We start from the raw sequence: 15,188 nt of genomic DNA, 5'->3' as shown, positions 1-15,188 counted from the left end.
CAGCAATTAGGTTCTTAAGAATTAACGTTCCTTGTATACACTGTTGTATTTAAAATGGATAACCAACAAGATTTTACTGTACAGCACAGGGAACTCTACTCAATACTCTGTAATAGCCTAAGTGGGAAAATAATTTGGAAAAGAATCTGTTCAGTCGCACAGTCGTGTTCGACTCTTTGCAACCCCATGGACTGCAGTACGCCAGGCTTCCCTGTCCATCACCAACTCCTGGAGCTTACTCAGACTCATGTCCATGAAGTCGATGATGCCATTCAACCATCTCATCCTCTGTCATTGCTTCTCCTCCTGCCTTCAAAGAATAGATACATGGATATGTAAAACTGAATCACTCTGCTTTATACCAGAAACTAACACAACACTGTTGATCAACTGTACTCCAACGTAAACATTAAAAATAAATAAATAAATTTTGGCTTTAGCAAAAAAGAAATTAATTTCATATTTATATTTATATAAAATATGGGTCTAGATATCAACTATGCATTTGTTATCTAAGAAACTCTTAAACTCCTTTGTAATGCACTAAACCTATTTGCTGTCCTTTTGCACATCAGATTGTTTCACAATAAGGCCTCTCTTGGTTTAGTGGTCACTGTATTCATTCTTTAGCATTTTCAGACATTTTAGTTGATGAAATATCAGTCCTTTTCCTTCCAGTACTTGAGAAATCTCTTTACTGTTACATGAAAGAACTGAGAAGATAAAGTACCATAGGTCAATGGCTATTTCCAAGACACGTGATACCATGTTGACACTAGAGAGACCTTATTGAGTCTTTGGTCTGGAATAATTCTGATTGACTACATGCACTTAAAAGAGAGCTATGCCATGGCCAGTCTGGGAAAACCACTGGATTTGAAATTCACTTAATTTGTCTCCCTCCTCCGTCTGTATAGCAAGGGTTCCTGCTTACCAGGCTTAATCTTGACCGACAGTCTTTCAGAACTGTGCCCTGTCCATTATTTCTCCTTTATCTTTCCACTTTAGTTTCTCTCTTTATTCGTTGTCTCATCCCATCTTCCCATATATATTTTCAGTTCTTCCAAATCCTTATAAGCAAATAAAATCCAATATTGACAAAATTGTAAATTGTTGCCCTGAGATTGCTTTCACTTCACCAAAACCCTTCAGTGTGGGCCTTTGTAGATATCTTTTCTGGCTCATGTCTTTTTTGAGCCTTTTGCAAAGAGGTGAATGTCTTCACTCCTACCTGAGTCACTCCAGGGTCAGTAGTAAACAACTCATCACAAGATCAAATTGCACAATTTCTGTTCTTGGTTTGTTTTTTTAAAAAACTCATTTTGTAGCAGAATCTAACTCCTCCAAGCTGCTTCCTAAAATTCTTTCTTGACTTCTGACACCTTTTTTTTTTTTTTTCCCCTTTCTGGAAAAATCTGGTTTTCTGCTTTCTGCCACGTAGGTATAAACATTCTGTTAGGCAACCTTGATAGATTATGTTCCATCACCCTTCCCTCCAGGTAGATGAGTCCTCACCTAGCTCCAAAGTGTAAATAAGTTTTTCATACACTCTTGACTAGATTCTTCCAGTCAAGAATTTGTTGTTGTTTGTTGTTTAGTCATTAAGTTGTGTCTGACTGTTTGCAATCCTATGGACTGCAGAACGCCAGGCTCCCTGTCCTCCACTGCAGTCCCAGACTTCGCTCAGATTCATGTTCATTGAGTGGATGATGCCATCCAACCATCTCATCTTTTGTGCCACCTTCTCCTCCTGCTCTCCATCTTTCCCAGCATCAGGGTCTTTTCCAATGAGTTGGCTCTTCACATCAGATGGCCAAAGTATTGGAGCTTCAGCTTCAGCATCAGTCCTTCCAGTGAATATTCAGGGTTGATTTCCTTTAGGATGGACTGGTTTGATCTTCCAGTCCGAGGGACTCTCAAGAGTCTTCTTCAGCACCATAATTTGAAAGCATCCTGTTTGTTTGCTCTAACATAAATGCTTTCCAATTCCCTATTTTCATTTAAAGGTAGCTTAGTCATCTTTCAAGGCAGTTTATCATAGTGATTAAGAGCCCTCACTCCAGAGACAGGGTGTGTGGGTTCACACCACTATTTCCAGAGTATGAGTTGTGTCATATTGGGTAGGTTATTTGACTTAGTTTCCTTGTAATAAAGTGGAATTAGTAATAATTTCTTGTAGGATTGATGAGATTATGGACTAATGGGTTAATATATGTAAAGATTAAATAGTAAGACAGTCCTAGACAGAGTAAGTTCCTGTGTATAAATAGTTTGGATATTTCTACTGTTTTCAAACTCCACCTTGTCTGTCTCCCAACTTCAACTAAAGGTCATCTCTTCTGGGAAAACTAATTTTTTGCTGTCTCATTTTAATTGTTTCTGTATGTCTAACCCTCATGGCTGGATGGCATCACCAACTCGATGGACATGTGTTTGGGTGAACTCTGGGAGTTGGTGATGGACAGGGAGGCCTGGCATGCTGCTATTCATGGGATCGAAAAGAGTTGGACACGACTGAGCTACTGAACTGAACTGAACCCCCATGCTAGACTAGAGTAGACTTTTTGCTCTCATGCGTTCTCTGCTGTGTCACTTAACTTGAAAAATTTTTCTTTTCCTACTAAGGAGCAAGTCTATTTTTAAATCTAGAATAATTTCTGAAGATTTTAAGTTCTTAAGTCAACTCTGCATGTTGGATTTTTTTTATCCGAGCATGTGGGATCTTAGTTTTCTGACCAGGGATTGAACCCACACCCCCTACATTGGAAGCATGAAGCTTTAACCACTAGACTACCAGGGAAGTCCCTGTGTGTTGAATTTTTGATGAGAGATCCTTAAAGATACTAGAGGGTGCTCTATAGGGCCTGGACTTCATAAAGGAGAGTAGAAATGTCATTTGTGATTAATTTCCCTTTCTACAAGAGAGCTTTCTGACTTTGTAGTTATAACTCATCTCAACCAGCTCTCTAGGAAAATCGGGTTGTAGCAGGGTGAGTGTTTGTGTATCTGTGTGCCTTCCACAGATTTGCACGTTTTACAGTACATTTTTACAATGTTGAACACTTTTATCGTGACAGGGAAATAAATTAACTTTGAAAATGTTAAAATTTTACTCATATTTAATAGGTTTGCCTTAGAAATTTAGACATGGGTTGACAATTCTTACTGTAGTACCCTCTCCCTGGAGGACATTCCCATCCCTAAATGTTGGTGATGTTACCGAATGGAAGCTTTCACTGAATCAGATAATTCCAACAATGGACATTATCACCAGGCATTCATTTTCTTCTAGAATAAAACTTTCGGCATTTGAAAGGAAAAGGCCAGTCATTTATTAAAAACAGAAATTTTTGGACATTAACAATCATGTTTTAGATTTCTCCCCCTCTGCTCTTATTGTAAATGTATTTTGAATTTGTTGTGTTTCTCCATACTTTTAAAATTCTTTCCTTAAGGTTAAAAAAAAAAAAAAACAACCCAAGTTGTTGATCAAACCTACCTGAAGCCAATGCAGGTAGGTTTGATCAACAACTTGGATTTTTTCAGCCAGAATCATTATGAAACCAGCATGTCTGGTGATGTTTGTCTGCAGATGCATTTTATGAGTCAGTTCTAACTTTGTATGTTACCTTAAAAAAACAATAATTGGATTGTCTTGTATTTAAACCTGTTGAGTTTTTGTAGCCCTGAATTTTCAGAGTGACACAGTTTAATTTGCTATGACCACATATTTAACTTTGTCAGGAAATCGTGATTGGTTCTTATGATGTGATCAAGACAAATAGTCTTTTTTTGATTCTGTTTCCATCTTATAATCAGCAGAAAATATATGTGCCTCACAGATGGAAACAGAATCAAAAGGAGACACTATTTCTCATCTTGATCACACCATGAAGCAGCAATCAAACCAGAAATAACACTTCGGTCTCTGACACATACTGTTGCATATTCATGTTAGGCTTTGCCATAGACTTGGCGTCATCTTTTTCACTGTAATCTGTTTGACATTATCCCTAAGAACTTTATAGTCTCCTGGTTCTAGATGAAGTGATTAATTAATCCAAATTCATATTTTCAAAGTAGAAACTTGGCAGTGTATGGGACCTTTGTATGATGCAAGTTGTCCTATATAGAAAAATGCCTAGATAATAGTGCAGAGAGAGAGATATAAATAGAAATAGCATTGAAGTCATAATATTGTAAACTTCAGGCCATATGGAGAAATACTCTGTTAATCATTTTCTTGTTTTGTTTATACACCAGTTAATGTATGCCAGTGATTTTCATTGTCACAGAATTACATCATTGTTCATTGACAAAGTAACAAAAATACAGAATTATACTGAGAAGAAATGGAACTGGGAAATGTCATGAAGTATGTAGTCATTGTAGGAAGACGATAGTACACATAATCCCTGTGGTTTCCAGGTAGTTAATGCCTAGAAACTGTGTCATTATGCAAGGTTGCATTTTCTGAAGAGAGTCAGTGCTATAACTGGGACTTGCATTTTTCATCTGAAGATATGAGAAGCCAACTAATGAATGTAACCAACAAAGTGCTACCTAAATGATGGTGATCATCATTTAGGTGATCATCTGCATATCAGAACATCTAAAATTCAGTACATGGGCTGAGATAAACATTTTACATTTAATCACCAGAACTTTTGCTTTCAGAATGCAGAATGGTTCTTGAGAGTTCTTTGGATGACCCAGCTATCTAGAGTGACCCAGCTATCTAGAATGCCCAATGGCACACTTTTCCTTAGACCTGCCTCTAAGAACTGAAATTTTAAAGTTGGTGATGACAACCTTATTATTTCTCCAAATTAAACTCCTTTCAATCCAATATTTACCCCATTCTCTCTCACTGAACACAACCAGCTTACTTAGTGCTTTATTTCAGACTAAAGAAAGGAAAGAGTACATAGGAGTCCCAGAAACATCTTATTTTTCTGGAAAACCATAACACTTTCACAATGGCTAGAATATTGATTAGGTCCTATCCTGGTAGGTAGGATTTTGAGTTCCTGTGTCTTAAAACACAGACAGTTGTGATGGAAAGCAAAGGAATTATATGGGCAGAGTGGCTGAGCCGTGTGTTTTCACAGGGTAGCCAGGTTATTTGAGAACCTTAGTCAGTGGAAGGGGCGGAACTGCTTTCTATAGAGACTACTCAGAACCAGGTTGGCTCAGTGACTCCACTCACATAGTCTACCAGCGGTTCCTTTTCTTAGCACTGGGAACAGGGAAACTATTCCAGTGGGCTTCAAGTTCCTACTACCATCCCTTTACTTTTGGTGCAGGATGGAGTCAAGATTTAAATCCTTTACTGCTAGATACTTTATCTTGCCTCTGAAGCTGTCCTCCTCAAAAAGTTTGTAGGATTGAATATTTGGCTTCAGTTTCTATAAGTTAAAGTACGGAGAAAGACTGGATCCAGAGGAAGAGCAGATATTCATATGCAGTAAAGGGAGGTAAAGAGGAGTATTTGCAGTCCCCTGGAGAAGTGGCAAAGAACCCGCTTGCCAGCGCAGAAGACAAAAGAGAGTCGGGTTCCCTGTGGGTTGGGAAGATCCCCTGGAGAAGGGAATGGCAACCCACTCCAGTATTCTTGCCTGGAGAATCCCATGGACAGAGGAGCCTGGCAGGCTACAGTCCATGGAGTTGCACAGAGTTGGACACGACTGAAGCAACTTAGCACGCAGTGAATCTTTGTTCTTACTGTATTAAAGTCACCATGACCTCATGCTGATATTCCCAAAGCAAAGATGTTGGTATTAAAAATCTATGACTGGAACTCTTTCCCAACTTATGATAAACTCCAAACAAAATCCTCTCAAATGTTGCATTCCAAGTAGCTCTGTAACAGTGCAGCTGTGTCCTAGTTCTGTGTGGTATAGCTTTCCATTACAATAGATGTAGAAATGAATTACCCCTTGATTTTGGAAACAAGCAACTCATGAGAGATCTCTTAGGTAAAACTATTTTCTAGTCAGATTCTAAACATGCAAGGGAATCCATGAAAAGATACAGGCCTTTGTGAGCAAATGAAAAAAATTTTTTTTTTCTTAGAAGAAATATTCCATTTTCTGGGCTCAATTCAGTTCAAAGCAAAACAAAGCAAAAATGGTCCCTTCCAAAGGAAATGATAATACTGTGAGTGAGTGCTAGGTGGCTTGTTTTGGACATGAGTTGTAAAGAAAATATTTATAATTTTTCCAAAACGACACTTTGTCCTCTGCCTGTCTACTTTTATTTTCCCAAAATGAAAGCTGAGTTTCAGTTTGGTAGGCTATGCTGATGTGCATGCTTAGTTGTTTTAATCGTGTCCGACTCTGTGTGACTATGCACTGCAGCCCACCAGTCTCCTCTGTCCATGGGATTCTCCAGGCAAGAATACTAGAGTGGGTTGCCATGCTTTACTCCAGGGGATCTTTCTGACCTGCGTTTCCTACATTGCAGGCATGTTCTTTAAAAACATATTGGGAAAGTCCTGGATGAGTTGATCATAAGAGAATTTGCAAGAATTGTGGTTCATCTAATACAGATGTAATTTTGCCCAGCATGTCCTGGGATTGTGTGTACAAAATAAACACAAACTGAGATAATTTGAATGGCTAAGGACCATCTTCCGTGTTCTCTGACAGCCTTCCTGGAGCAAAAGGATCAAAGAATTTGAAGAGCTTTGTGGAGGTGACTATCTTTGTCTATTAGAGTATCATTATTACCATATAATATTTCAAATTATTTCTTCACCTGAATGCCTCAAAGAAAATTTTTTTAAGGTTTGCAGTAGTGGTGATATGTAGAATTACATTTTTTTCTCTTCATAGATATATATTAGTATTCAACTTGGTAGTTGACCATTACCTTGTAAACAGGAATTCCATTTACAAGAAAATAAATACTTGTTAGCTCGAAGACTCACCAAAATCCTCCAAATATTTGTGTTGGAGAAACAATTAAAATCTGATTTCAAGGCCATTTATTATTTACTTCATGTATTTATTTCTGAGGCCCAAAAACATGGATGTGATCTCTTTCTGAGTCCTGATGGGAAGTGTAGGCAAAGAACTGGACTCCGGGGCTTCATACCCGCCACTGATCTTCCCTCTGATTCTCATGGCTTCTCTCCTGTTTTCCCCCCTTCCCTTCCAGGTTGCTTTCATCACATAGCAGTGCTAGAATGTCACTTTCTCTCTTCACCAAAAAGCAGTTTTCATTCTTCTGGAGTATTTGTGTATATAGCCAAGTGGGATTAATTAACTAGATAGTTATAAGAATGGAGGAGCAGATAGTCACACGTTTATAAGAATGGAGGAGCAGATAGTCACACGACAGCTGTGAGCCATTTAGAATACTGTAGTACCTGAAAAATATGAAATGATTTGGGACTTTATAAAAGAAAAGTTTCATCTGTGGGAAAAAACAGATAGGTGGTGGCATTTGACTGTTACCTTCCTTCATAAGCATTCTATGTTTAGCTTATTACCCAAGATAAAGTGTAGATCAGTTTTTTTTTTTTTGCCTTTCACATATGTATATAATATGAGTAAAATGAAGAGTTTTAATTGAATTTGGATTCTCTCTTCATCCTGAGAACTGAAAGGGAGTTTTTTTTCTTGTTTCCATGGACCAGGTGATGGAGAATTAGTGGGAAGATAAAATGATGTTTCTTCTATGATCACTCTGAGTATGAGCTCAAATTGGGAGGAAGTAGATTTGGTGACTGATCCATAATTTTTACTTCTGTCTGGGAAATGATTTCTTGGTATAATAGACTGACTGTTTATATTTTTAAAAGATTTCTAACCTCAAGAATCTTAAGTACATTAAAGAATCAAATCAAAGAAGTAGACTAATATTAATATTAGCAGTATGGGGGTAATAGGTGACAAGGGCTTCCCAGATGGTGCCAGTGCAGGGGACGCTAGAGATACAGGTTCCAACCCTGGGTCAGGATGATCCCCTGAGGAGGGTATGCCAATCCACTGCAGTATTCTTGCCTGGAGAATCCCATGGACAGTGGAGCCTGGCAGGCTACCGTCCACAGGGTCACAGTCGGATACACCTAAAGCAACTCAGCATGCACGCACAGGTGGCGACAACAGATAACCACACAGACTTCTTTTCCACATATATCCAGTCAGCAGGAGCATCCTTGGAACACAGATACCAAAAATCTTGATGCCATTTAAAAATATTTTAATCACAGTGCTTCTAATTCCTGATTCTGGATCTTGTGTGTGTGTGGAACCTGTGTCCTACTATTCTCCTACAGTTTACAAGCACATGATTATCTAAGAATTGCAGAATTAAATGATGGGGGAAAGAACTAGCACTTATTGCAGGCTCATGAAATGGCACGTGCAACGTCTGCATGAAGTGATTCCTGTTCAACATCTCAAGATTAAAAACAGTGAAGTTTCTCTCTCTTGATGTTGATCGGCAGTTGTTTTCTAGGCCAGTTTGAAGCCATCAGTCCGTAGTTTTGGCCCTTGTAACATACAATTCTTTTGTAATTTCCAAGGACAACTCCTGAGTTTGCTTTCCTCTGAGATGTTGTAACTAATAAATCAACTTTAGTGTTTGGTTGTCATATCAACATGGAGAGCATAGTTCAGTGCACAGGTCTGAGTTTTCCTGCTGTGTCACTCAATGGCTGGTAAATGTCCCAATGTGGAGAAATGCAGAGGTCGCCTAGCCCTTTCATTATAGCTTGAAAATGAAAGTTGCTCAATTGCGTCCGACTCTTTGTGACCCCATGGGCTATACAGGCCATGAAATTCTGTAGGCCAGAATATTGGAGTGGGTAGCCTTTCTCTTTTCCAGGGGATATTCCCAACCCAGGGATCAAACCCAGGTCTCCCACATTGCAGGTGGATTCTGTACCAGCTGAGCCACAAGGGAAGCCCAAGAATACTAGAGTGGTTAGCCGATCCCTTCTCCAGCAGGTCTTCCCGAACCAGCGTCTCCTGCATTGCAGGTGGATTCTTTCCCAACTGAGCTATCAGGGAAAGATTTGGGTTTAAGTACCTTCCAGGATGGATTACTTGTTGATGGGCTTGTGTGTGTGTTTAACTGTTTTTTGTTGTTGTTGTTGTTTTTTTTTAATTTAGAAGTTCAAACTTCTGAATTTCTACACCAACTGATTTCTTTCAAAATTATAAGTGATAGAAATAAGAGAAAAAATATATGCCCACCACCCCTTATTTCTTTAGGATTTTGATACAAAGCTCCATTAGCAAATGGGATGATAAAAAGTTACAGGGACAGAGGGTACCAGAAAATCTGAAATTTGTCCTAATCATGTCAACATCTTGGGTTTTGAGTCACCCTAGATCTGCACCAGCCTTGTGACTCAGGATGGGTACCCTTCCTGAGAGGAGAACTTTGCCCGCTTGCTAGTTTCTCGGTAGAGTTCTCTATGACGACCTAGACCATGCCATCCTGCCTCACCTAGTTTTGTAGGACTTGGCCTTTTTCTTTTATGACACTGCTCCATGAACTCAGCCTGTTAGAATTTGGATAGGGATAAAAGGAAGATACTAATGGTATACTTATGATCTCATGGTGCTGTTGAGAAGATTAACATATTTGGGATTAGGGTTGCTCCTGGATCCCTGGAAACAGATAATAGACTTGAAATTAGAATTCTAATTCATCCCTGGTTGTTAGCAAGCTTTTCACCCATATTTTCTTGAGAAATAATCAGACTGTTCTGCTTTTCCAGTGTTCTAGAAAATTCTGTAAGACTCCCTCTGATACCTCACTATAACTAACATAGAAAAATTTGCAAAAAGTAATAGTGTTTATTAACTTTCAAAGACCAGTAGGAATTGAGACATACTTTCTTACTTAGAATTTGATTATGTATGTTCATTTCCTGCCCAGAAACAAAGAATAGGATTGGTCCTAATTGTGTTTCAGAACATCAATTTTAGTAAAGTAGATTTTAGGTTTGTAAACTAACATGACTCTAAGTCTCTAGGGATACCTGTATACAATTTCATGCTGTGTATTTCAGAGAGGACACTTGGTTATGGTCATATGCCCACCACATTTATACTTTGTCTTCTGTACTGTCTTAAGTTGGTTCATGGGTTTCTATTATGGAATTGGGAGAAGATCCTACAGGCAGACCTGTCAGGTTTTCTATTTCTTAGCTGGAGAAGGCAATGGCACCCCACTGCAGTACTCTTGCCTGGAAAATCCCATGGACAGTGGAGCCTGGTGGACTGCAGTCCATTGGGTCACTAAGAGTCAGACACGACTGAGCGACTTCACTTTCTCTTTTCACTTTCACGCATTGGAGAAGGAAATGGCAACCCACTCCAGTGTTCTTGCCTGGAGAATCCCAGGGACAGGGGAACCTGGTGGGCTGCCGTCTATGGGGTTGCACAAAGTCGGACACGACTGAAGTGACTTAGCAGCAGCAACAGCAGCTCTAACCTATTGTACCAAAATATCTTGAAATATCAGAGTTGACATTTTGACATGCACCATTCATACATGCATACTGGGTAATTTAGAATTCAGTGAAAGAGTTTAAACTATAATTTAAAATACTGCTCCAGTTTATTTTTTCATATTTTCATTTATTGTTTTGTGATTGCTTAGGGGATAAAGGTGCATTTAAAGTTTTTTGCCATATATGCTTGCATTCACTTCTGAGGGAAAAATAACCAAAAATTAAATTAAATATAGCCTGTCGGATGTCTGAAGTAGGTTATGACCAAAGTCACTCCCCTTTGAAAAAGAAATGTGTATAAGAGAAATTCTTACTTTGATAACATAATAAAGGTCTTCTTTGAGAACAGGAACAGTATTTTCGTCATCTTTTGGTTTATTGCCTTTTTTTTCCCTCCCCAACTATTAAAGTCATTCCGGACAGGAAGTTCACGTACATCATGGTGAGACAGATTTTGACTGAAGAATAGCACTTTTGTATCTAACACCCGGCTCTTAAATAAGATAAATGTAGGTTATCACTGTCCTGAATCATGAGTCCAAGGAATGGAATGAATAAGCAGAAAATTTTCTATTCTAAATGGAAAATACTTAAAAAAAAAAAAAATCACAGAGTACAATATAATTCTGCCAGGGGTCAGTTCTGACCTGAAACAGAACCAGAGGTGCCCCCTGTGTGTGGGGACACCGTGTACGTTCTCTCCTCTCTGTCTTTTCTCCTGAACTTGTTTGTGGGGAAGAAAGAGAATATTGCCATGTGATTTTTGCCACATTTCATCAAGGAAAAGCAACCAATTTGCCTCTAAAGAGCAACATTTCAGTGGATTCCCATTGATACATGATGCCATAAAAATATATCTGAACTAAATTTATACCTGATTATTGATTTGGGTGAATGCTTTAGTACCAGAGGAGAAAGATTCAGGATCAAGTACACTCACAGGTTCTTACACCAGAGTCAGTGTCAGCCTCCAGGGAGTTGGAGACTTACCTTTGAGGGAAAAGGCCGTTAATGACCATTAAATTTGAGTATCTAGTTTGAATTCGCATCAGGAAATTGATCATGAAGGACATTGTTATATTACTATGAAACTATTTCTTTTAAGCCAAAAATACCTTCAAAAGCAATGAATACAAGTCTGACACAATTAACAAACCAAATGTAACCGGTGACACTCTTTTCTGAGCAATAGTTTTCCTTTAATGGGTCCTTCTTAATACTGAGATAGACCAAATCCTCCTTGCCTTTGGTCTTTGAAGATGTGAGTGCATATACGAATAGTGGAGTTTGAAGCTTGAGATTATTTTCTTGAAATTTGAGATCTGTGTGATTTTTTTCCAGCTGTGTCATTTCTCTGGAATGTGTTTTAAAATCATGACACCTTTCGCTAGTTCCCCCAGAAATCTAAAACGGCTGTCACTGCCATTTTGTTCCGTCCTTGGGGTCTGAGCTGGACATGAGGAAGCAGATCCACAAATAGTGGCTCCGTTTCTCTTTGCAGTTGACAGTCTTAGTCTTTTTAATCACTGTTGTTTGATTTTAGCTGGGTATGTCCTTGGCTTACTACTGATCAGATACTTTAAATGATTCATTGTTTAAATTTTATTTTATTAACTGTGATGAAATACTTGTAACATACGATTTACTGTGTTTACCATTCTAAGGTGCATGGTTCAGTAGTGTTCTGAACCCTTTACTTTGTAAATAGAAGCCTCTTTCAGTTTTTATATTTGACAAGCATCTTAGCGCTGCTGTAGCTAATTACCATAGATTGAGTGGCTTGTCGGAGAAGGCAGTGGCACCCCACTCCAGTACTCTTGCCTGGAAAATCCCATGGACGGAGGAGCCTGGTAGGCTGCAGTCCATGGGGTCACTAAGAGTCGGATGTGACTGAGCGACTTCACTTTCACTTTTCACTTTCATGCACTGGAGAAGGAAATGGCAACCCACTCCAGTGTTCTTGCCTGGAGAATCCCAGGGATGGGGGAGCCTGGTGGGCTGCCTTCTGTGGGGTCGCACAGAGTCGGACACGACTGAAGCGACTTAGCAGCAGCAGCAGAGTGGCTTGTAAACAATAACAATTGATTTCTCACAGTTCTGCTAGGGTGGGAAGTCCTAGATCAAGATGTGGGCAGATTTGGTATCTGGTGAGGACCTGCTTTGAGATTATAGGGGGCTGGTTCTTGGCTTTGAGGGCACATGGGGAAGGGGGCCAGAGAGGTCTGTGCTGGGGTTGCTTCTATGAGGGTGCTAATCTGTCCATGAGGGCCCCACCCACATGTCCTAATCACCTCTGCAAGGTCACCCACCCCACCCTGCTTCCTAATACCATCACCTGGGGGTTTAGAATGTCAACCCATGAATTTGGGGGGACACAGACATTCTGTCTACAGCCTCGAGTAACTCTTTCTTGTTTTGTTTTATGTCGTGTTGTTACAGAACTCCAAGATGGGAGGCAAACTGAGCAAGAAGAAGAAGGGGTACAATGTGAATGATGAGAAGGCCAAGGACAAAGACAAGAAGGCTGAAGGGGCTGGGACAGAAGAGGAGGGAACCCCAAAGGAGAATGAGGCCCAGGCTGCTGCCGAGACCCCAGAGGTGAAGGAGGGCAAAGAGGAGAAGCCGGAGAAGGATGCCCAGGACACCACCAAGCCCGAAGACAAGGAAGGCGAGAAAGATGCCGAGGCAGCCAAGGAAGATGCCCCGAAGGCAGAGCCTGAGCCGACGGAGGGGGCCGAGGGCAAGCCAGAGCCCCCCAAAGATGCTGAGCAGGAGCCGGCGGCTGCCTCAGGCCCCTCCACTGGCGGCGACGCCCCCAAAGCTTCGGAGGCTGAGGCAGCAGAGCCTGCGGCCCCCACCAAGGATGACAAGAGCAAGGAGGGAGGGGACGCCACAAAGACTGAGGCTCCCGCCGCTCCTGCCGCGCAGGAGACGAAAAGTGACGGGGCCCCAGCTTCAGACTCAAAACCCAGCAGCACTGAGGCTGCCCCATCCTCCAAGGAGACGCCGGCAGCCACGGAAGCGCCGAGTTCCACGCCCAAGGCTCAGGCCCCCGCAGCCCCCGCAGACGAGGTCAAACCTGCCGAGACCCCGGCAGCTAATTCCGATCAAACCGTAGCAGTGAAAGAGTAACAAAGGACAGCCTATGGAAAGAAAGAAAAAAGAATACAGCTTAACGACGACCTGTCTCTCTTGTCTCTCTCTCTCTCTCTCTGTCTCTCTCTCTCCTATACTAACTTGTTTCAAATCGGAAGTAATCATATGTATTGCCCAAGAATAAGGATGTGGTCCCATCAAAGGGAGGGAGGGGGTGGGGAGAATCCAAATAGTATTTTTGTGGGGAAATATCTAATATACCTTCAGTCAACTCTACCAATCAGCCCTGGATTTTCAAGATCAATGTCTGAAAGTGCAGTACATCTTTTGTACCTGAACTGCTGTCACACGCGCTCCTGCCACTAAGATCTGAACATCTTGTCTTTCTGCAAGGGGCGGGGGGTGGGGAGTGAGGCGTTTGATTCTGCCCGCAGGGCTGTGCCAAGGCAATCAGATGTTTATGAAAGCAGTATTTTCTGTGTTTTCTTTTTCATTTACAGCTTTTCTTATTTTGATATTTTTTTAATGTTGTGGATGAATGCCAACTTTCAGACAGCCCACCGTAGCCTGTCCACATGTATCTTGATGCCAATACTCCATTTTTCCTCCCCCGGTCTTTTTGGGAATAACAAACATTCTCTCATCCTACTTAGCCTCCCTAGATTTCTCATGACGAGTTAATGCATGTCCGTGGTTGGGTGCACCTGTAGTTCTGTTTATTGGTCAGTGGAAATGAAAAAAAATAAATAAAAAAAGTCTGCGTTCATTGCAGTTCGTTTTCTCTTCCATTCTGTGTCACAGACACCAACACACCACTCATTGGAAAATGGAAAAACATAAAAATTAAAAAAAAAACAAAAACAAAAAAAAATGTACAATGGATGCATTGAAATTATATGTAATTGTATAAATGGTGCAACAGTAATAAAGTTAAACAATTAAAATGAAGTCATGAAGACTACTGGTTTTCTTTTTACCACCATTACCCTTCCCTGCTCCTGGGTCATTGCCTCAGTAGAGAACAGAACAATTATTGGGAGTTTTCTTGGGTATATTTGGATAGAAAAATAAAGCAGGATCTTCAAGGTTATTTGTTTAAAAAATGAGCTGGATCAGTGTCAGTCTACGGAGATATACTCTTAAAAAAATGAGGATGTGATTAATTAAAAGTCACATTTTGAATGAAATACATTGTAAAACAATAAATGGATTTGAACTTAAAGGCTGGGTAGAAGAGAATCATAAGGTCTTATAGATAGATAACATGCAGGTAAGTGGTGAAACCACTGAAGGTTATTTTATCTGTTTGTAAACATATTCATGGTAGCTGTGGACTGAAAGCAGACACGAAACCGGCCTTTACAGTGACTGGATTCCTGTTCCAGTTTTGCACTGATGACTGAGGGACTGAGGGCTTTTAAGTCACTTCTTTTTTCTTTACAATATTGTATTGGTTTTGCCATACATCAACATGAATCTGCCACGGGTGTACACATGTTCCCCATCCTGAACCCCCTTCCCACCTCCCTCCCCATACTATCCCTCTGGGTCATCCCAGTGCACCAGACCCAAGCTTCCTGTATCCTGCATCGAACCTGGGCTGGTGATTCATTTCTTA

The 15,188-nt window shown here is 40.4% G+C and overlaps 1 protein-coding gene across 4 annotated transcripts in view; it reads left to right on the top strand.

The window, feature by feature from the left end:
- Positions 1 to 14,518, top strand: part of BASP1 (brain abundant membrane attached signal protein 1) — a 55,996-nt gene extending 41,478 nt beyond the window's left edge. For all 4 annotated transcript variants that reach the window (XM_027520020.1, XM_027520017.1, XM_027520019.1 and 1 more), the window contains exon 2: positions 12,914 to 14,518. In XM_027520020.1, coding sequence (XP_027375821.1) covers positions 12,923 to 13,606 — 684 coding nt within the window. In that variant the 5' untranslated portion in view covers positions 12,914 to 12,922 and the 3' untranslated portion in view covers positions 13,607 to 14,518. The remainder of the gene's footprint in view (positions 1 to 12,913) is intronic.
- Positions 14,519 to 15,188: the final 670 nt, after the last annotated feature.

The sequence above is a fragment of the Bos indicus x Bos taurus genome, chromosome 20 (assembly GCF_003369695.1).
Source record: "Bos indicus x Bos taurus breed Angus x Brahman F1 hybrid chromosome 20, Bos_hybrid_MaternalHap_v2.0, whole genome shotgun sequence".
In the NCBI taxonomy this organism is placed as follows: domain Eukaryota; kingdom Metazoa; phylum Chordata; class Mammalia; order Artiodactyla; family Bovidae; genus Bos; species Bos indicus x Bos taurus.
The sequence above is the reverse complement of the archived record's forward strand: the minus strand, read 5'-3'. Positions and strand labels throughout refer to the sequence as shown.